General features: G+C 40.7%; 2 protein-coding genes across 5 annotated transcripts in view; one reads left to right on the top strand and one right to left on the bottom strand.

Annotated features, from left to right (window-relative positions):
* Nucleotides 1-6,585: 6,585 nt before the first annotated feature.
* Nucleotides 6,586-23,435, bottom strand: part of LOC120540566 (midasin-like) — a 31,465-nt gene continuing 14,615 nt past the window's right edge. Inside the window, exons 1-4 of one of the 2 annotated variants that reach the window (XM_039771405.1) lie at nucleotides 13,366-13,795; nucleotides 11,667-11,730; nucleotides 9,476-9,602; nucleotides 6,586-9,292 (exon numbers count right to left, since the gene is read on the bottom strand). In XM_039771405.1, coding sequence (XP_039627339.1) covers nucleotides 7,082-9,292; nucleotides 9,476-9,602; nucleotides 11,667-11,730; nucleotides 13,366-13,684 — 2,721 coding nt within the window. In that variant the 5' untranslated portion in view covers nucleotides 13,685-13,795 and the 3' untranslated portion in view covers nucleotides 6,586-7,081. Of the gene's footprint in view, nucleotides 9,293-9,475; nucleotides 9,603-11,666; nucleotides 11,731-13,365; nucleotides 13,796-23,435 lie in introns of those variants that run through there. The other variant, XM_039771406.1, reaches the window with a different exon arrangement.
* Nucleotides 18,931-23,435, top strand: part of LOC120540567 (coiled-coil domain-containing protein 60-like) — a 109,570-nt gene continuing 105,065 nt past the window's right edge. For all 3 annotated transcript variants that reach the window (XR_005635820.1, XM_039771408.1, XM_039771407.1), the window contains exon 1: nucleotides 18,931-19,496. Coding sequence is in view for 2 of the 3 variants with exons in the window: in XM_039771408.1 (XP_039627342.1) it covers nucleotides 19,212-19,496 (285 nt within the window). In the remaining variant the exon portion in view is untranslated. The remainder of the gene's footprint in view (nucleotides 19,497-23,435) is intronic.

Consider the following 23,435-nt stretch of genomic DNA (forward strand, 5'->3'; position numbering starts at 1 on the left):
CTTTTTTTGTTGTTATTTGAAATCTGAATCTTATCAATAGGAATTTAGTGTAGGGTAGTTATCAAAATCGTTTACAGAAATGCAAGGTGATGAGTGATTAAACAATCAATATGGTAAATTCTATCTCAGCCACAGTCCTTGAGCACTGCACCCTGTAGGTCTACTGTCAATGAATCCCGCATCTGACTCTTTACTGACATCTAGTGGTTCTTTGAGATTTTGCAAATTGTAGTTTTTATGTTATTTGGGCCATGGGCCGAGCGCTACTCCATCACAGGGCTCACCCAACTCATTCATATGGAACCAACTTAGAGTTGCCAGTTAACTCAACACACATATTTATTGGATGAAGAAGGCAAACCAGAGTACCAGGAGAAAAATCATGTGGTAACTCCACAAAGACAGTGATAAGGCTGAAATTTTGAACCATGAGGTACCATTAATAGCCCTTAGCACCTCTCACTTAATGCTTACTGACCATCATTAGTTATTGTTCATTTATACATCAAATTACTGAACCTTTTTAATTGAATGTCTGTCTTGGGGTCCTAACAGCAGGGACACATGCTCATTAGAGGGTACACTTAGACATTCAGCTTAGAGGTGCCTTTTAACGTACCATGCACATCTGTAGGATATGGAAGAAATACCTGGCAGGAGGTGAATATGCAAACTCCTTACAGACAGAATTTCTAACTTTTGGTGACCTAATGAATAATTATTTGTCTATGATAATGATGCCTCTCAGCTGTTAGATTTGTAACTCAGCATATTACATCTCTCTTCTTTACATCATTTTCTTTCTCTTTTGTCAGTTTTTATATTCTGACAATGTGATCAAAATATATTTTAGTTTTTGTCTTGACTATAAATGATTCCTGTATACATTAGGATTTGATCTGATCTAAATGGGCAGATGTATCCATGGAACACTCAGTAAGACACCCTGGCTACGTGGCTCAGTGTATGTTTTATTTATTTGTGTAAAATTGATGTAGTGTTTTTGAATTCATGTTTCCTAAACTGTAAATTTTTGTTGTGAATTGTGTTTTTACATTTAGTAAAATGGACCTTTTTTCAAGAGATTCAGTACACAGAAATATATTCTGCCTTTTTCTTGTGGCTGCAGTACACTTCAGCAGTGTGTAGAGTCCTGCAATGGAGCAGTGTGTTTGACATTACTTGACCCGGTTCAGATTTTCTTAAGTTGGACCTGACTGTTACGTAATTTCAGAGAAGGTGCAACCATTGCTAAACAAACCACCCAGTAAAAACACTCAGCCTATCAAAGGGTCCAAGGCCGAAATCCTCCTCTAAAGCCCTGGACATTTTCCTAGAAAAATAATTGCAGTAACATTTACACTTTTAATAACATTAAAATGGTTACCATATTTGAATTATAAAACCCAGAGTTCAGTTTGTGTCAAACGCTTCATCTGTACACTGAGCTGTCCGCTCAGCATAAAATGCGTCAGTGTGATTTTCAAATGTTTGGATGGAGACGCCAGGGGACTTCCTGTTTCAACTTTTAAAAACCCACACACATCCTTCAGAGCTGCTGAAAGATTTCTTCATTGCAGGGTGGGCCATCTCCAGATCATGAGTGCAAATCAACTGCTGCAGTGAACCAGAAGAGAGAGATGCCCACGGCCTGGAGCGTGAGCGTAACTGCCAGCAAATTCGAAGTGAAACAAAACTTGCTTTCGTTAAGCAAGTTCATCTATTTAATGAGGGATTCTTAAGCCAACAATTTTGCAGGGTAGTACAAACAAGTAGAAGTTACCATAAATGTTATTTACTGGACATATTAGGCCTCATTTACATGCCCAATGTTGGTTTGGTTTGTTTTTGTAGAAGGGAAGTCTCTTTTAGAAGGATAGGTAAAACTTTGCTAAAAATTCCCCTTCGATGCAATCTCTTAACAATGTTAAAACTCACTCCAGCTGTTGCCTTAATTTGAAGTTCAGCCCCACTGTGCATTCCATTTACTTAGGCTGACTTCCACCTGTTCTCTGTCTCCCAATAGTGCTGCTTTACTGCCCTATAAAACCTTACAAGACACTTACTTATCCCTTAATAATACACCCCCGTCCATAGCAGTGCACACTCTTTCAACGGAATAAAACTTTTTCAACTGATCTCTGAATGCTTCTGATTTTAAATGTTAGCTTTGGGAAAGGTCACACTCAGTGGTTGTATCCCACATTTTCTTGTCATAGACAGATTTTTGACATAAACCACAAATTCCCACGACCTTCGAGGACACCCCCCTAAATGCCAGACAAAAACTAACCAAAAATGATAATCCTCAAAATTTAGTGTAAGATTACTAGAATCAAGGCAACAAAAAGAAAAAGGTATCCAAAGCTAACTCAGGCACTCTCCTTTTTTGGTGTCATTTGTATCTGCATCATTGTTTTGCTTACACATTTTGCTAGACTACTATCATGAACTTGTTAGATGTTGTTCTTATTTTCTTTATTTTCTGAAATTGTTGTTTTTTGCTTTTAATCTTTTGTATAATTTTCCAGACATCATTAAGCTGTCATTTCTTTATTTTTCATGATACAGTCAGTTGTGTGTACCACCCCCAGGGTTTTGTTTGTTACTACTATTGGGTTTTGTACTTTCTGCCATCCTTATGTTCTGTTTTGATTTTACATGTAGTCCCCAGATTATGGACATTACAAACAGGGCCGCAGCTGCAACGCATGCGCCTCAGTAACTGCCGCTCCGTCATCTTCAGCCTGGGAACGCTGCAAGTGGTGGCTGGAGGGGGGCGATCTCGCTGCTCACGCACTGTAGTGTCCCTCGGTTGGCTCCTGGCAGCAAGCGGTGACCCATGGTCCATAGTCACTGAGGCCACAGCTGTCGCTCGTGTGCAGGACAGAGGCCAGGTGGGGTGTTTTGCTGCCCGCCCACTACGCCGCTGCAGCTACTGCTCCTGACTGGAGCAGGCTGGATGGAGGGGAGGGGGACGTTTCACTGCCTGCCCACCACACACGGCTGCCCCGTTCGTTCTCAAAAGGGGGCCGCTAATGCTGCAAGCGATGACCCAGTTGTGGCTGAACGGAGGCCATTGAGTGTGAACAAGGCGGCGGGGGGTAGCATTGTAGGGTGGCTGCCTGTTGAATGGGGGCGGTGTTTGGCGATTCACTACCCGCCTTTGGCCGCATCGTGTTCATTCTCGGTTGGCGGACGCTGCAGGCAGCATACTGTAGTGGAGGTGACTGTGTAGTGAACCGCCCCTCACCACCCCATTCATTCTCAATAGCAAGCCTATTTGTACTGTTACGCACATAACAGGAAGTTGTCCCTCGTCAGTACATCAGACGTATTGACGACGAGTGCCTTCCTGCTGTGATAGCGTGTACAGTACTGTGCAGAAGAGCTCATCTTAACCTTTTGTCTTCACCCTTCAAGAATGTCTCTGAAACACAAATATGATGCAAGTACTGGTGATACAGTGAAGAAGAGAAAAAAATCACCATGACAATAAAGTAGAAATAATAAAAAGGTCAGAGAGGGGTGAAACTTCATCATTCATTGGCAGAGCACTTGGTTACAGTCGGTCAACAACAGCATTTATTAAAATAATGTACCTGTTCCGACTTGTATACAAATTCAACTTAAGTACAAACCTACAGTCCCTATCTCATACATAACCTGGGGACTGCCTGTATTTCTGTCTAACATCTTTTTTTGCTTTTGTATTTTTTTCTTAATTTAATATGTTCTCCATTTCATCTGTTAAGTAACTCATTTAGTATGTTAAAGGTTTGATGGAGGAGGTATCATCCATAACCTTAATTGAATTACAAACCCCAGGTACTTTTATCTTTCTAAACTTCCCTGTCTTTTGACTGTGCTATACTGGTCTGTATGGATTGTCCTTTGAACATCTGCCTGCTCTCTTTTCTCAATATACTTTCAAATTTGTTATTTGGAAATTATATTATAAAGATAATAGCATTAGATTTTTTGTTTCGATTCAAAGCAACATCATACTTCCTGGATTTATATTGCATGTTGTAGGTAGTTTTGATTTTTGTAATTCTCCAAAACACGTTTTGCAGCAAATTTGCTTGGTTTGCCGTTGACCATGTTCACTGAATATTTCCCTAAAAAATCACTATGTGGCCAGCTTAGACAAACTTATTTTTCCCAGTGCCTCACAATGCTTTGCGAGTCCAGTGTGATATTACAGTGCTGCTGCGTGTGGGGATGTCACTACCTAATCTTACGCTGAACTATCACAGATGCGTGCTATAAGTATACTCCAACTCTCACTTTGTAGCACTGCCTCTTCTGCTTCATGCATGCATGAATAATTTACAGTGTGTACATGCATGTGTGATGTCACTACCTTATTGGTGCTCTAACCCGATTTGCACCCTACGTTTAACATCTGAGGGTACATTAGTAATGTACAGTAATGAGAATATTATGGAAATACTTTGTTGTTGCTATGTAGCTTAGATCAAGTCCTGACTTGGACAACCCCCCGCATATATACCCCCCTAGTGGATGCTAGTTAGTCAATGTGATAGGAGCTTGGGAGACACTGTGAGACATAAAGTAATATAATTTTATCTCAATGAGGTACAGTGGTTAGCACTGCTGCCTCACGGCTCAGGTCATGATTTTGGCCACAATAATTATTCCAGCATAGTTTGCAAATGCTTCCCTGGCCCTCACATAAACTTAAAAGACCATTGCACCATTATAATGCACTTAAAACTAGTTCAGTTTCCCCTTTGCCATTAACTTTCTTTGAGTGTGATGAAACTGTTAAAATTTCTGCATTTTCGCCAAAATCAAGTCAAAGTGAATCCACTGGTTATAGTCAACTTGCATTTCTCAATGCTAACTGCCCTCATGAGATTGAAAAGCTCCCGTATACACCCACATCTTTTATGTTGAGTCCAGATGCACTTCTGTAATACACACAGACACATCTTCATTTGCTTCTACTCCCATTCGCCTTACACCATAGGAGAAGTAGCTGTGCATCATAATTTACAATGCTATAAATTGACAATTACTGACCAATTATTAGAGAATAGTAATGTCTCCTACAAAAGCTCCACTTGGAAATGTAGGATACACTAAAGGCAGAATCAGAATAGGAGTCAAACTTTTTAAAATCTTTGCAGTCGAAGTTCTAGTCAGAAGTTGTTTTTTATTGGCCCTATAACCCTAATTCCTGGGTTATCCATCCTTGCATGTAACTTTTTTTAACTGTACAGCATGCATCATTGCAGATTGGCCAGTAATGTCTTCATAATTTCAGAACAATCCACCAATTTTAACTTGTATCCAACACTGAATGATGGATTTCACAAAAAATACATATTATACCTTGATGTGTCCTCTTGGACTCCTGTTCATATCTATATCAGTAGAAATATCGATTCAGTTCAACTGATGCATTTCTCAGTTTTTAGAGAAAAGCCAAGCAAAATGACACCTTTTATTGGCTAACTAAAAAGATTACAATATGCAAGCTTTCGAGGCAACTCAGGCCCCTTCTTCAGGCAAGATGTAAATCAGTTTTTAGAGCTAACTTTATGTACTCCTGCATTTGGTGATTCAGTTACCATTTATTTTGCAATCTGGACTGTCATGTATCATTTGCCAAGTTTCACAAATAGTAAGTCTGGGTTGGGGTATTGGGTTTCTTCAGGACTGGCTTTGTGTATTTTTTATTCAGCTGTTCATTTATCATGAACTATGAACCATTGTGCCTTTGTGTCATCTCCTATAAATAACTACCATCCAATACTAAAGGATGCTGTGAACAAAAATATTTGCATTTTACTTTTGGATAAGCCTTCTTGACCCCTTATTCATTCGTTTGTATGCTACTACATGTAGTGATTCAATTCAAAAGATATACTGTTGGGCTTGCTCAGAGATGTCTTAATGTACTCCTATATTTGCCTTTTCAGTTGTCAGTTATTTATTATAAACACTTAATTTGTGTCATATGTCCAGTTCAACTGGTATTTATTATTGAATGATGAAAAAACTCACATATTACTTTCCAATGTATCTTACTGATCCCTTTATTTTGATAACACTACAAATAACGATTAAGGTCTATGATTGAATTATTGGGTTTCTTTAGAAGTAACTTTATATACTCCTGTACTGTAACCGGAGGTGAAGCCCCCAATAGCAAACACTTGAACTTGATGAATGGACGTTGACCTCTTTTTATGTAACTGCCTTTTGGCATAATAAATAATTGTAATACATTTTATTTATATAGTACCTTACATACCAAGAGCTTTGTAGTATAATGTAGAGGTGACGTTCTTGCCAACTCAGGAATGTCATGCCTCGATGCTCTCCTGAGCTTTATATTTAAGAAATTGTTAAAGAGAAAAACATAGCGGGTCCCCTAAACCTGGATTTGAGATATTCCGTAAAAACTTTCTGCATAGCATTCATTCATTCATTCATTCATTCCTTTCTTTGTTCATTCTTTTACTAAACCCTCATATGACATTTTGGCAAATGCATAAAAAGTGAAATCAGTCTTGTAATGAAAAGATAGAGGCAGAATGTTTTGTGCTTTTACAAAGTGTTTATTTCCACAAAGTCAACATGAAGAAGCAGTGATCAATGGTAAAAGTGTGCTTTGTTAAAATATCGCAGGAGGATTGCACTTGCACAGGTTGGACATGTTTGACCGTTATCGTCTTGCCTATAAAGTAACATTCAGAGCCAGGATGATGCTTTTCAGTGAGATCTAGAGCAGCCTTTACCTCAAAGTAGGCTTTCAAAGTGACATCCCTGCCAGGTCTTTGTTGTCAGAATTGTAATCCAAATTGATTTCACAATGTCACCACTTTCCACCAGAGCCAAGGAAAACCTGTAGTAGAGTTTTGCAGGTTTCTCCATTATTTAGTAGGATTTTGTAGGGAAAATAATTTAAGCAAGGATGCATATATGATGAATATGTGTATTCTGTTAATTAATAGCACGTTAGTGTCTCGGCCTTACTTCTTTTGTTTTCCTTGTGGGTCTTATTGAACACCCTGCTTTTTAACCTGAATCTCACTCCAGAGGCAAACTATTCCGTCTGTGCAGCCCTTTCAACAGTGAGTGGATCTTGGCTAATACAAGTATCTCCTTGCTCTTCTGAGGCAAGCTGATCCCTCTGCAAAGTCAAGGTCTCTTCTTGTTTTCCAGAAATGGGTGGATCTTGCTGTGTTGCCTCTGCCTCTCCTTGTCCTCCATAAGAAGAGGGATCTTGTGGTGTATCTTGTCTTTCTTCTTGTTCTGACATGGCATTTAGATTCTCTTCTTTTTCTCCACTACCAAATGGATCTTCTTGTACAAAGTGTGCATCTTCACGTTCTCCAGAGATGAGTAGATGCTGGTGTTCTAGCGTAGTATCTTCTGTTTCCTCGGAGTGCTTTTGTTCAACTTGTATGTCTTCTGATTCTGCAGAGGAAGTTGGACCCTGACATTCATCGCAAATATCATCATGCTCTTCCATGACTGGTGGATCTTGTTGCACAACTTGAAATCCTTGCTCTCCAGAGGTTAGACTGTCTGGTGCATTTTCATCTTCTCCTAACGTGAGTGATTCCTGTTGTGTCATTTGTTCATCATGTTCTCCAAATGCAAATGGTCCAGGCTGTTCTGCAGAAGCAGATTGATCTCCTTGTTCACCAAGTTTGTGCAAGGAGGGAAGATCCCATTGTCCAGATGGGGCATCTTCTTGTTGTCCAGTGGCAGATGGATCCTGTGGAATACCTTCTTGTCCTGTAGTAGTGAAAGGATCCTGATGTTTCTCCTGTGTATCTTCTTTTTGTTTACAGACAGTTGGATCATGTTCTGTATGCTCTGTTTCTTCTAGTTCTCCAGAGCCCTCAGCATCCACAATTGCTGCTGGCATTCTGTCTTGTTTTTCGAAAACTAATGAATCTTCTTGTGAAATCTGGGGGTCTTCTTGACCTTCAGAGACAGTTGAACCCTCTAGCAAAGCTTGTGTATCATCTTGTTCAAGGGCGGGCAGGCCCGCTTCTGTTGATTGAATCTCACCTTGTTCTCCAGAAAAAACTGGATCTTGTGTAACACGTTTGTCATCTTCTCCCTCAGAGGCATGCAGGTCTTTTTTGGAAATCTGTGCGTCATCTTGGTCCCCAGATTCAAATGGATCCCATTGCTCAGACAGAACCTCTTTCTGCATTCTGGGGTCACATGCACCTACTTCTTTTTCTTCAGTGGCAGTTAGATCTTCTTTTACAGCCTGAATGTCCTCTTGTTCTCCAAAAGCAAGTAGATTGTGTTGTGCAGGTGATATGTCATGTACTTTACCAAGGGGAAATGGATCTTGTTGTGCAGTATGTGCATCTTCCTGTTCAGCTGAAGTGAGTGGGTCCTGTTCTTCCACTAATGTATCTTCATGATTTTGTTTTGTGAATCTTGTGTCTTCTCCAGGGGTGGCTGAATCTTGTTGCATAACATGTGTGTCTACTTGTTCTCCAAATGCGAGGGGATCTTGTTGCATAGTCTGTTTGTCTTCTACTTCTCCAGAGACAGATGCATTTTGTGTAGATTTTGTGTCTTCTACTTCTACAGAAGTAGTTGGATCTTGTTGTGTAGATTTTTTGTCTTCCTGCTCATCTGAGGTGAGTGGGTCCTTATCTTCTGCTGGCATTTTTCCTTGTTCTTCAGAGTTAGGGGGAACCTGTTCTGAACCCTGTGTGTCTCCTAGTGGTCCAAAGTCTACTGGATCCTGTTGTTCAGGCTGTATATTTTGGTTTTCCTCAGAAGCAACTGTATCGTGCTGTGCAGTGTTTACATCTTGTTCTCCAGAGGTGTGTGAATCATGTTGTTCAGGCTGCCTGTCCTTTTGTTCTTCAGAGTCTGGTGGATCCTGTTGTGCAGAACTACCTCCTTCTTGTTCTCCAGGCGCATATGGATCCTCTTTCTCAGCGTTCAAATCGTGTCCTTCCTCAGAGATAGATGTATCTTGTTGTTCAATATGTTCTAGTGGGCCACTGCTGAGAGTATGCAGCTGTTCTGCTGGTGCACCCTCACTTTTTTTGAAGGCCCCTGGACCAGCCTCTTGTTCTGCTGGGTCATCAGTGATGTCTAAACCCGCAGATGGGTCCTCCATTCTCTTTTCGTGTTGTTCTGTGAGTGATGGGCCTTCTTTTTCTCTAGCTGTAAATTGATTGTGCAGATCAGGATGGTCCGGGGGCTTCTGTACCAGGTCTTCCCCTTGTCCTTCTCCAGGTTGTGAATATTGCTCATAAAGTCTTTTCTCCACCTGTAAAGAGATATTTTGGTAAACAATTTTATTTTATAAAAAAAAAAAGATTTTAGGGGGAAAATCACTTGGAGGCATTCCTATCATTTACTACTGAAATAGTGAGGGTGCTGCCAGTTTCATATTTGTTTATAAAGAGGGGTTGGGAGAGGTCAGCAATAAAACCTTAAAATGGTACTTCACCTTAATTTGGATGGCTATATGTTTTGGAGCTTTGTGAGCCGACTTCGGGAGAGGGGCATTTATTATGAGGACCCCACTGGGGAACATGTAAGCCTGCATGTCTTGGATGTCCACACCAACAGGCAGTCTGCATGGAAAAGAGAAAACCACAAGAATGCAAGTAAAAAAAAACATGTTTATCCAAGTTGATGTTTAAATTTGACCATTGCTAACATCAACTGCCTGATAACTGTGGGGGAGCAGTGTTCATTAGAGGTAACTTCATCAGTTTATTTTCTGAAGGTAACTTTTCCATTCAGATTTACAGGAAACCAGAGTTCTAGGAATGAAGGCAGAAACAACTCCAGGATGGGGCAGATCAGAGATGACAATTAAGTCTGTGGAATGGCAAAAGTAAATTAAAATAATTTACTTTATTCATTTATAGCACTGCTCACCACCAACTGACAGATGCTTAGCTGGCCATGTATGTGTCTGAAAAGACAAACTAAAACAATAAAATATGGGTACACTTTGAATGTCACCAACCTCCTATTTGTTTTAATCCTTATTTTGTTTTTCACTAGGACTCTGAAGCACAAGAATGCTGTTTTATTTCTTCCCTCCAACCCACTGTGTGAGCATGAGCAAACCTCTTAATCTGCCGGCTCCCCACACTGCAACAAGGTACACAAAAACAGATGAGTTGATATGTCGGTACTTGTAAGGTGCATTGAAATGGTGTTCTCTGTAGAAATGAGCTATGTAAATTAAAGGCTCTTTATTTGTGTAACTGGGATATGGCACAATTACCTAGCTGCCTGGGTTAATGTGCTTGGCATGGTATATGGTTGGAGGAGCACAGCAGTCATTGTCATTGTGTAGTGGAGGATTTAACCATGTAGACTCTCTCTGCTCCAAAATTATTAACTATATTAGAAGCATCACTCTAGCCATTCTAAATGACAAGACATTAATTGAAAAATGAATAAATTATAATAATTTCTTAATTGAACATATGATGAAACTAAACATGGGAAACCTTTGAGACAGCTAGCCTATTTCAAGTTCTTAAAGGCCTGATTTAGCTCTTGATATTCAGGGTTGGTGCCTGGTGTCACTGAGGTAAGGCCAGCAGGTTAGAAAATTTGGGCTGGGATAGATGGGTTTCTTGGATGTGTGTGTTAATATCATCAATCCATCAGTCCATACTCCACAGCTACCCATTCCATTAAAGGATCACAAGAAGTTGTTTGTTTACATATCATCTTCCCATCTATCCACACATTTTCTCAATCTACTTACAAAGTTACAGGGTGCTGGGGCCAATTTTGGCAGTTTTGTGCAGTGGGATCGAACAATCGGAAGAGGGGATGCCTCTTCCAGATTCCCCAGTTAACCTAGTGTACACATCTTTCAGATGTGGCAAAAATACTGGAGTACTGGGAGATAAGGGGTCAATGTGCAAATACTGCATAGCTAAACTGAATTGATACAGACAGTTACATACGAATCATTAACTCTTAATTAATTTGTGTATTTATAACAGTTACACTTTTTTAACCTGAGTGAGTTAGACTGGTCAGTAGCTTGAAGTTCACCCTTTGTCAGTGTGTGTATGTCTATTAGTTGTGGTGTCAACATCAGTGTCTATGACACATCGAGTCATTAGTGGGGACAGTGGGAGTCCATAATTAAAATCCTGTGCTTAAGGGACAACCACCCTTGTGTCTCCTGCTTGCAATGGACTGGCTTTCCATCTTGGGTTTGCACCCACCTATCAACCACCATTACCTCCGTCTCCTGTATTCACATTTCTTGCTCAGTGAAGCCAAGGAGGCCACCCAGTGCGGGATAGCAGGTCCATACAGTTCAACTTTGTTGTATTTTCTGCACTAATAATGTGCCTTCATCATATGGTTTATTCTCAGCTGATTCCATTGTCTGTCAACAGAGCCACACATTTTACTGTTGGACTTTTAGTGCTCACTAAAGTACAAGTGTTGGTCTGAGAAGTTGGGTTCAGTGCCTTCTGGTGACATTGGTGGCTAGAAGGAGGCTCAAAGTTAACTGAAGATGGCACTTCTTTGCAGATGGATGCAGTTTGTTGTGGCAGTGTGTCTGGGTGGGAATGCTACTTGCCTTCTGGAAATCCATTTTTGGCATAAGGCAACATCTCAAATGCATAAGGCATGTCCTGTGTATAACTTACTTGTATTTCCATAAGAAATTTCGGGAGACAAAGCCATCCTCATCTTGCCGCTCCTCATGCTTTGCTAAAAAAGAAAGGGCAGTCAAACTTATTGTCAAATTCTGACCAAGCAGGATATGGTCAAGGGGCAGCCATATAAAGTGTTTTGTGCCATGTCACTCAACTGATATTTTACATTGTTGCTTTCACAGTAAGTACCATAATGAGGGAAATCGGTATGTCCTAGTTGGGTTTTAAAGTTTATATGTATAGGCACACATAAGTTTAATATCATTACATCCCTCTGCACTGGAACTCTGTCTAGGGCTCTTTTCTAACTTGCACTCCGTGCAGATGGAATGAACTCCAGCTCCCAAGGGCACCGAATTGTATCAGGTGGGTTTGAAAACAATGATATATGACATCCATCTCTCCATTAGACAAGTCTGGGTCCAGCCTGCACTAACAACATCAGGTACAAGGCAGGAACCGCCTCAGCATCCATTGCAATACACATTCACTAATACTGGTACAATTTAAACTCTTCAATTAGAACCGACAAAGTAGTTCACTAATTCTACCAGTGGACAAGATTCTTGAAAATCAAAACCAGCCCACTGACTCTACCAACTGCAGTGATAGCAAGGTTCTCACCAATCTGTACCATCTCTCTGACTGCAATTATCATTAGCTCAGCAAATCTATTTGGAAAAATCTGGATGAGACTCCTGGAAAGTTCTAGTAACTCACTGTGCTGATGACAATCTAGACAAGATTCTTGTACATCAAAGCCACTTCAGTGACTCTACTGATCATCACTAGGATATAATTCTCAGGAGTTGACAGCAGTTCACCAGATCTGCCAACAATAATGCGGATGAGATTCTCATCAAACAAAACAAGCCCATCGATTCTGTTGATAACAATCTGCAAGACATTCCCACCAGTTAAAATCAGTTCATCATCTCAACCAATAAAAGTGTACATGAGACACCCACGAATCAATATCAGTTCAATCTAGGTGAGATTCCCAGGAATCCAAAACACCTAATTGTTTCTTCTAATAACAATTATGATGCAGTTTTCAAAACGGTGAAGCAGCCAACTCCGCTGGCAACAATCAAGATGTCCTTCTAGAGAATCTAAAGCAAAATACCATTTCATCTTTGGATTAGTATTGACATGCACTTCCCCAGATTCTGGAGTAACTCGTGAAAACACTACTGACAGACTGGAGGATATTCTGAAAAACCTGAAGACTGCTTACTAACTGGACCATTAGTAACTGGGAAGTAACTCTTTCCTGCAGTCAACAATTTTGTTGTTACAGTAGATGAGCAGGAGAGAGCTTGACTTTCTAATCATGGAGCGTTTCACCTTTAATTTCCAGGAAATCTAATACTACAGCTGCACACTTGGTGGTGATGGCAGCATTGACACTTGATCCACAAAAGAAAAGGACCACTGTCAAAGAACAGCTGTCTGCCTTGTCTGGGACGAAACAAACAAAATAATCTGTTTTTCTTTGCTACCAAATCTTAGACTGCCAGATCATAGCATATCAAATATAAAACTGGAGAGACTTTACAAGTCATGTGGTACAAAACAAACAAAAACAAGCAAACATTGAAATGAACAAAGCACTAGAATTCAGAAAATAAGACCCATCTTGGGACCAAGTCACCAAAACAACTGCTAAACATCGAACACAATACAATACCTGATATTATCAAATGGTCACCGTTGGTATGGATGGTGAGTTCTTCAGGAGAGAACTGCTTAACATCAAGGTTCACTCTCCAGTCTTCACTTCCTTCTCTTGGCTGTGTGATTTCAGGTCCATGCTCGTGGTTCAATGCTGCCCATGCTGAGGATCTAATGTAGCTTTGCCAAACTGCAAAGTGATGCCTTCTTGCCCATTCCATCCAAAGCCCACTGATCTCGTCTCTGAAAGGGCCAACTCCAGAGCCCAGTCCAAACATGCACAAAGGATCGCAGCAGAAGGCAGCTGGAGGAGGAGTTCTTCTGAGGTGTGACATGGCCAGACAAACAGAAATAATCAAAAGTGGCACAGCAGCGGCCACACAACCACGTCCAGTTATTTCTTAAAAGGGGTTAGTACTTAGATTTAACTGATGGGGACAGCTATTCAGAAACTGTGAGCCTGGCTTTTATACTCCACTGGCACTTTAGCACCTATTATGAATTACTAACAGCCTTGTGATGGGACGGGGAGCGACCGGGTGATGGACAGAGAGACACGTTCCTCTGACTATTTCATTACACCAGGCCCAGCAGGGTGCAGCTAATTATTTGTATTTATAGCATCAGTGTAAAAAAATGAAAATGCGAGAAATAGTTGGTGAATGAGAGCAGATTTGATGGTTAGGTGGCATTTAGCTGTAGCAAGCAACAGAAGCACAATGTATGAGAAAACTCTGACAACAGATACATCTGCATACCTGCTGATCCCTGTCAGCTCACCCAAATATTACATTTGGATTGGGATGGTAATACAAGCATCTAGGAAAATAACCATTTGAAAATAAGAAGCAGTAACTATCTGATCAAAGTGAACTTAAGAAAACAGCAAATTTTACATTTGTTATAAAATTATTGTATACCAGCCACCTTTTCCCAAAACAATTTGTACAACTTGGCTATTTTATAATTTGTGCAACGTGGCTATTTTATACATTATTGACCACATCTAACCTCTTTTAAAAACTCGGAGAGCTCCACAATTATTAGGAGACAAATGGTAATCACCTTTTCTGGAAGAAAGCTCGTGCCCTTTATTTTAATTATTTGCCTAATTCTTTTTAATTAAAAGTTCGATCCTTTATTGTGATTACAGAAGAGTTGACCTCTTCCAAACATGATCTAGTTTATAAAAGTTTCAAAGTTTGTATTTATCTATTGTAAAGTAAGCACACAGACACAACGTTAAGGTTTGGGGATCCGTCCCTGTATAGTGAAATGCGGTCAAGGTTGTACAGTGAAATCACAACTGTAGACATTTACAAGACAGGTTTCTGGTGGAAAGATGCCGTATTTATGGAGGAAAGGACGGCGGAAATGATGTCGGGAGGAGCGGGGAATCCTGGGATGATGGTGACGACATCGGGAAGGGACGGCACGCGACTGAGGAACACGGACGTAGCCCAGTCGTCTGAATGTAAGGTTGAAGGTGAATTCACGGTACTGGGCTCTTTTGTGGTTTGTCTTTCCTGTGAAAGAAAAGAGAGAGTGGTTGCCCTCTAATCACGCGTGTGTGACACTATCCATGTTCTAAGCCTGTTCGCTCAATTCAGAGTCTATCTTAGCATCAGGTGCAAGGCCAAGAACCATTCAGTCACTGACTCGACTCACTCTCACTCAAGCAGCACTGCCAACCCAGTGCATCTCCACTGGGTGATCCTTGTGCAGAAGGCAGAAAGCAGTCACCTTAGGCTTTGTCCACACTACCACATTTTCATTTAAAAATGGCATTTTTAAATCATCCACACTAGCATTTTCACATTGTTTTACAAAGTACCTCCATCCAACTAAAAGGACTGTAAACGCATAGGACATAGCCATTCGACGACACTAGACATGTGCTCATCGACTGAAAAATCCTTGAAAGGATGGTAACGCCACCAGCCAGGGGATTTATTGCAAAACAGTAAATTATTTGACTTTTGTATGTGTATACAGAATTCAAACTGTACAAAACACAATTTAGATGTATACAGGTAAGCAATACAACAAGTGCCATGGAAAGGAACTCCTGTATGTCCACTGTGTTGGAATATGGTTTTCTTCTGTGAAGTGTGACCAATCAGGGAATGAGGCATAATGAGCAGGATCCAATCAGAGAAGGGCTATGTAGTAAGAACAAATAAATTTGAGTGTGATTTTTCTGTGTTTCCAGAAGTCTTTGTTTTCACCCAGCCACACTATAACATAGAGCTGGTGTTTTCAGAGGTACTGTATACGGTACTGGAGAACATTTTCATAAGTCTTTGTTTGCTGGGTTAAAATACTGGGGTAATGTGGGTGAAAGCAACAATGGAGGCTGGAGCAATAGTTGTGTAGACTTAACCTTGGCGCAATTGTGCCAAAGGAGTACTCTGACTCCTCAAGTAACTGAATGGGCTTCTGCTCTTTAAAGGGGGACTCTGTTACTGTCCCTAGGCAAATTCTCCTCTAAGACAATGATTTGCTTCTCCTGCAAGCTTCCTTTGACTGTACTCAGAGTACCTGCTGTTTGGTGATTGACTGTAAAATCATCTGTAGATATGCTACACTTCATTACAACTTGGGGAGGCGTCTGTGGCCTATGCACAGAAAACGGGTGCTGCACAACAAGTTGTTTTGCAGTGGGTACCTTTAGAAATGTCCAGTGTGATCAGGAGGAGGGTGTTGGTACAGGGGCTGGTTCTTCATGAACACATAGTGTTTTAATTCTGTACTTTAATCCTCTGTTATTTGGGATACAGCAAGGCTTTTTGTGTGCCCACAATGTAACCTATGGTCCAACCAGCCTCTTAAAATTATTGGTTCTCTGTTTTCCACATAGAACCGTTGCTTGATAAAGACCCATTTCATTCTCGAAGGGTTCTTTCTATATATGAACTTTGAAAAGAATCCCAATAAATGGACAAAACAGAAGCCTTTAATGTCTAGTAGGCTACAGCAGGATATAACAGATCAAGAAAACCTGAACTGAGTTTGTGTTAATGTATGCAGCAAGAGTCCTTTTAAAATCAGGAAGCCATTGGTATTTCACAAATGAGTTGCCATCTATTTGTGGCTCTTTATGGAACCTGTTAAGGATATAAATAAATAAATTTTGTTTCTGGAACCTTCTTGTGAATGGTTCCTTTTGGAACACCATGGACCAGTTTCATGTAAGACAATTTTCTACAAACTGGCGATCACGTGCATGTAATAAAATGTCTAATAAATGTTTCCCTGCAACAAGTTGATCCCATCTCAGGTAGTGATAGGAAATAATGACACTGGAAGTGTGTTCCTTTTGTCTAATCTACTCTGTAATTGTGTTTTGGTCCCTGTCACTGCAGAAAACTCCCTTTCACAAAGGTATAATGTTGGAAACAGAAGCAGGATTTTCATTGTTTTTGTGGCAAACTCCAGAGACATTTGTTTTTTATTCATTTTAGGGAGCTTGTGGGCTTAATTTATCTGGCATCAAAACTGTGACAGAGACAAGTGTGGGAGGCACAGACTGATGTGTTTGGGGAGATTGTTGAATAACGAGTGGTCACTATCATTGAAAGTTATCAACAGTTTATTGTACACCACAAACAAATAAATCTGCACGCACAACCAAACTTTACTTAATGCCACCCCTCCTGCTTCCTTAACTATAGTGGCTGTCAAGGTACATAAACAACAAAACACAGTCATTGTTGTACGGAGATGATCTGGTGTTCATTTTTCAAAATAAAACACCTTGCAGACACCGATTGTCAGTTAAATGGAAATTAAAATAAAATGTTTTATTCTTTTTGTTCGGCCCTCTACTAAATGATCCGCGGCCTAGTGGTTGGTGACCACCGACACCTTTATGTTTTAAGAATATATTTGTGACTCTGGGAAGATGGAAAGCAACCATTTCAGCCTATAGAGCCACAGAACTGTGTTTCTCTCCCTTAAATAATCTTGGAAATAACTTCAATGCAAAAAAATGAATAGGGATGTTCACCTTATTTATTTGATTTAAGTAATTTTAACTTAAAATTGTTATGTTTGCTGACATTACTTAATTTCTATTTAAATTGACCTAAATTTCTTACATGTTGCACTAATGCAATTAGTTTGTGTTGAAACAAAGCAATCAAGTTATTTTCTTTCTATCTCAGGAACTGTTGTCATCGCTCACTTGTAATATTACTCAAAAGTAACTCTTCATGCCTCAAAACATGGCATTGTTATGTTCCATATACACAACAGAATTTAGCTGATTTAACTTAAAATAATTAAAATTTATGTACATGACCTTCCCATATTGGAATAAAGTTTGATTGTTTGCATAAGGCTCTGCCCCTTTTGATGACAACACGTTCCAAGGGGGGAGTATTTAGTGAACACAAGTAGGCTTACCTTAATTTATTTAGGTGGAAAAAATATGACATAAACCCATCTGGATTTAAGTAATTTGTTTAAGTTCATTACGTTAAAATAGTATTGCGGGAACATAACATATTTTTAAGTATGATTTACTTTGACATAAAAAAATAAATCCAGAGATGTCTTTTTAAGTGCGTGTCTTTCTCGATCATTTTGTTTTTAAATTCCTGAGTCCCAGGTAGAAACGGTATGGGGCAGAGGCGCGTTGGACCCGAGCGGATGAACCTTCCGCGACTCGCACCAGTTCTTCCAAATGCTTCGCAGGCGCTCGCGGAATCTTAGCAAAGGCTGCTAGGGAGTGTCAAGCCCGAAATAATCCAGTAGCGAACTTCGTGCAAAGTTCACACTTCACGGAACGAGGCGAGCTCGTGTATTCAGCCGACGCCTTCATCCAGAGCTATTAAGAAGTGCAGCTGATTGTCCACGCACGTTTGTTCCCAGTGGGAGTGGGTCTAGCAGCCCGCTACACTGCATACTTAATTCAACCCTGCATAAACTCGTTGAGGATCGCAGGGCCCTGTATTGACCGATTGGTCAAATAACCTAATTATTGCGTCTTTGGGGATGTTCGAAATGGGCAAAAATAGGGCACGGATAGTACAAGCAAACTTCTCATTTATCAGGTCCGTGCCAGGGGCTTATATCTATGGCGCTGGAACCGTGAGCCGGCAGCGCTACCTAGTGCATCAGTCACATTCGTAACATTGTACAGTTCAGTGCTTACAAGTTTGTTTTAGTCGTATGAAGGCAGTTCTGACCCGATGGCTCATACTTTCCCGTCCTAATGTAATTTGTGGAATGAGCGTGGGATTCCAGTCTTATTGATTTGACCTTAAACCGTTATTTGCATTGCCGACCTAATCACTACTATTGCGGAAAATATTTACTAGAAGGGCAAACGCATGCGAGGTTGAATTTACATTTTGTAAAATAGAGATTGGTTTGTAAAGCATATTTCTATACTAGGATGGTCGAGTACATGTATTTTTTCTTTCTGTCAGTCGAATCCCCTAAATCCCCAGCCCAGTATATAGCACGACTGCAGGCTCGCGCTCGGGGCCGTTAAACGGACAGAGCTTTTCAACCCGGAGGCGTTACACGGCAGCACTGCCTGTGTTGCTAGGAGACGCTAAACAAAGTGGCCGCACTGACGGAATTTTTGTGTACCCGATTAGATAGTAAAATTTTCAAAAAGAGGAAACTTTCCCACAGGATTTTTTTTTTGTGTATATTTTTTCCTTATCGAGCAAAGCACCCCGAACACGAGGAATGCGTATTACTCTTTTATTTACAAACGCTTTTCCAGATTAGGACTTCGGCTGGCTAGAATGTCAAGTAAACAATCGTAACTAAAGTTTATGTTTTATAAATGAACATTTGCCAGTTAGTTCATTAATTCAAAAGCAAATAACTCGAATCGACGGGAAAATGCCCCTAAGTAAAAGTGCGGATCCACGCACTTTCGTGCTCCTCAAGCCGCTACCCATCGGTTCCCCAAAGGGTCAGAAGCTGCAGGCACGTAGTACTTCAGTGTATAGCGCCTTGGAGCCAAGCCGCGAGGAAGTCTTCAAAGAGAATTACCAGCGCAGACATGATCAGCTCAGCCGCCAGGGATACTGGGCACCCAACTGGAGACCGTACCAAGGGCTTGGGGACCCCCTGCATCTCGAGCCCAGGCAGCTCATCCTGCGCTCACTCGGACAGGACGACCAGGTGAGTGCGCCCTGCTGTAGGAATTTGACTTGACGTGCTACAACCGTTCGTTTGTCGGGTCGGAGGTCTAAAGGTTTGTGAAGCTTCAGCGCGCGCGTGCTATATCGTTCTGATCTCTCAGTAAGCAAACGAGTTGACCAACTATAAAGCGTTAATTATCAAAAACGGAAACCCAGCAAATAGTCGGGAGTCAGGCGGAGCTGGGTCCGTCTCTTATCGGAGATTACAGTCAAAGATAGAAATTGAGGCGACATTTAAAATGGCAACTGCAGGCTGCCGTTCACGTTGGCTGAAAACGGTCTGAAAGCTCAGTTCATTATTAGTATGGATGCCAAGACGGCACAGGAGAATACAGACTTCACTTCACATGCGCTGCTCTGATTAATCAATTAAATAAATCATAGCGACTCGCTTTCCCCGATCCAGCCTCTCGCTTTTCGTTCTTTATGTGGTTTACGCGTTCTCCCCTTGTTTAAATGTTTATTCTTGTTTTGTTCACACATTCTAAACACGTTGGCGTAAATGAGATTGAAACTGTAAGAGGATTCGCAGTGCCCGGGTGTGGATGATGGTGACGAACTAACGGCTAAGGAGAGAGTTCTGAATCCCGTTAGAAAATGGACGGTGAATAAATACACATTTGAAAAGGTCCAGTCTTACTTTTATCGAAATTGAGCTAGGTTTGGAAGTGGATGGGGTGAGAGGCTATCAATCCGTTATGGACTCCTAGTAGATAATAAAACTCTTATACTAAAGCCAACCTCTCTGAATGTTTTAATTTCAGGAACACGGCACTTGGCTTTGCTGCCTCACAGCCTTAAACTGGGTCAACCTCCCAGCTCAGTGACTGTACGGCGCTGGGCATTTCCCCCATGCTTGCCTGGGTTTTTCTCTGGGCTCTGGTTTGCGGTGACATTTCAAAGACATACAGTATTGTTATTGCGTTAATTTATGCGACTTTACATTGGTGCGTGAATGTTGGAGGGCCGCCCTAGTGTCCAGTCGGCGCATGCGAAATCGTGCTTTAAGGCAGATGCGTCTTCGTGCTCTACTTCTAGTGCGTCTGCATATTTCATATCACATTTCTCAATATAATGCAGTGCATATAATGTGAAAAGAGAGTTATAGAATATAATTGATTTTACTGCGGTGCTGCGGATTATGTGCACCTGCTAAAATAGCCGCAGGTGGGTGACTGAAAGAAATATCATTAACCACCACTAGAGGATGACAGAGTCCTGTCGTTCTTTATACTTACTCAGTTGTATTTATTGTACTGTAGTAATTAATTTACTTAGTTGAATGACGTCTTTATCCAGGGCGACTTACCACATCTCAGATATATTTGGTTGCATTTCTTTTTTTATGGTCGCACAGTATTAGTAGCAGAATTTGAACCTACAACCCTGAGTTGATATTCAACTGCCTGCTTATACATGCATATGCTCATTTCCAACAAGTGGCACTGGGAAGGGATTTTCAGAGGCTTAAGCCCCTGATCTATTGCACCTGATCTGTTTATCTATAATAAACATCTTCTATACCTAGGGTAAGCCCCTGATCGTTTTGTCTTTCATATACAATTTTCCCCAAATCAAAGTATGTTATATAATTATATTTGCGTGTGCTCAAACAATTTGCAGGGCAGGTACTGTTCATAGTTTCTATACATATAAGGTGTGCGCAATACCTCAAGGGTATTCTGTTCAATTTTATATTTGTGTAAGAACGTGTGTGATAATCTCAGAGGTGCTTAAGACCCTGATATCTGCAAATCCTATTTCTAAACTAGCTTGATCAAATTTAGTATCATGGAAAGCTGGAGCCTAACGCTGGACATGAGGCAGAAAAACAAACCTGGATTACACACAGACACATACACAACCGCTTACACTCACCTAGGGCTAATTTTGACTTGACATTTAATTTAAACTTCATGTCATTAGGGTAGAAAAAACAATTCATGGAGAAAAACTCCTCTAGACACAGGGGATGTGTGAGACCCCCATACGGATCAGGAGCAATTGCAGGATGTACACCCAAGATACTGGAACAGGGAGCAGCGGTGCTGACCACTGCACCAACATGTCACTTTACAGAAGCATGTGATCTAGTCAAAATCAGAATATTTTATCAGAATATGTTATAATAAACTATAGTAGTAGTAGCAGTAGTATTGCATGTACAGAGGACTATTAAATTCTTACATTCATGTCCTATATAATTACTGTATAATTAAACGCTGTGTTCTGTATATGTGTGTGTGTATGCATGTGTGTGTATGTCCAGTCCCTACGTACAATCTGATTGGTCAGTTTGACTTTGGTAGATGCAACAAACACAGGAAGTGCTATGCAAGGAAGGCTGAGACGCATGAGAAGTAAAGCCATAGGAAGTACTCTGTGATTCTCCTTCAAAGTCAAGAAGTATAAAAGTGGATGGGAGATGAGCAAGACTTCTTGAAATGGCAAAGTTTGAGAAGCAGGCTTTACAAGAATTTGCTTGACAGAGGGAGCACCAGTCAAGAGAGGTTCAGACAAACAATGTTACAAAAGGTGGCACTCAAGGTTGCATGAAGGGCAGGAAACAACAAATATTTTTAATGTATTTTATTATGTGCTTTTGGCAAGTGATATAGCTAGTATAATACAAGTCACAATGGGCTTTTCACCACTTACTATGGCTTTTCTCCCCCATTCCCCAAGACCTCCTTGTCAGATTAAATGGCAACTCTAAACTGGTCTTAGTGTGGTTGGTGTACCCTGCTATGGACTGGCATCCAGCTCAGGGCTGTGCCCTGCTTTGCATTCCGTGCTACTGCAGTAAGCTCTGGCACCCCATGACTCTTACTTGTATTAAGCAGGCTTGAGTGTTATGTTTATGCTTCAGTATAATAATCCATTCGTAATCAAAGTCTACCTATCCTGACAGCATCAGGTTAAAGGCAGGAAGAATGCTTGGACAATATGTTCATCCACTTTCCTAATCCACTTATCTAGAGCAGGGTCACAGATCAGCTGCAGCTTATCCTAGCAAGCACTGGGTACAAGGAATGAACAATCCCTGGACTGTGTACCAGCATATGGTAGAGGCTGATTTAACATTGCCAGTCCACCAGATATGTTTGTCTTTGAACTGTGGAAGGAAACTGGAGCACCCAGAGAAAGCCCACACATACACAGGGGAAACATACAAACTCCACATTAGCCCTGTACCACAATGCATCACAATATAATCATTTTAAGCACACTTGTATATCTGTAAGTGCATACACTGCATGTACATATTCAAAGCTATTGCTGTTTTGCAGCGTGTGCCTGTACCTTCAATTTATTTATGCATTTCAAGCAGCTCGTAGAAATGTGCTGCTGAATGTGCAGATTGTTTCTGCGGCCATTGCATTTATCATCATTATTGGGTCCACAATAAGGCTGATCCTAGCACTTCCCTCTTAACGCACGGTTTCGATGCTGTAAGTTTCTGCGTTGCTGACTGTGAATTCTGATCCTCAAAGATTTTTTTTATTTGAATGCTAATGAATGACTTTATCTGTAAAACGAATAGCCATGAGGCTTCAGTGACCACAAGTTTAAGTAAACAATCTTGATTAAGAGTTTTACACTATTTCCTAGTTTATTATTAATTGAATTTTATCAATTAATAAATATTCTCCTGCAAACTTGGTCAGGGCCTGCTGGGTTTAAGAAATTAACTCACATAGTGAGCATAGCAAGAAAACAGTTAACAATATAGATAGTAACACGAGTGTCCTGTCTGGCATTCTGGTCCACATTTCTCCACTTGAGAGTCTGCCATGGCTTCACTTTATCTGATATATTTCAGTGAACATATAGGCTGCTGCTCTTTTTTAGAGTGTACATCTCTGGAGTACTATAGACATGTAGAAGACACCAGTATCCACAATATATTTTCAACTCT

This window comes from Polypterus senegalus, chromosome 12, assembly GCF_016835505.1.
Source record: "Polypterus senegalus isolate Bchr_013 chromosome 12, ASM1683550v1, whole genome shotgun sequence".
Classification (NCBI taxonomy): Eukaryota; Metazoa; Chordata; class Cladistia; order Polypteriformes; family Polypteridae; genus Polypterus; species Polypterus senegalus.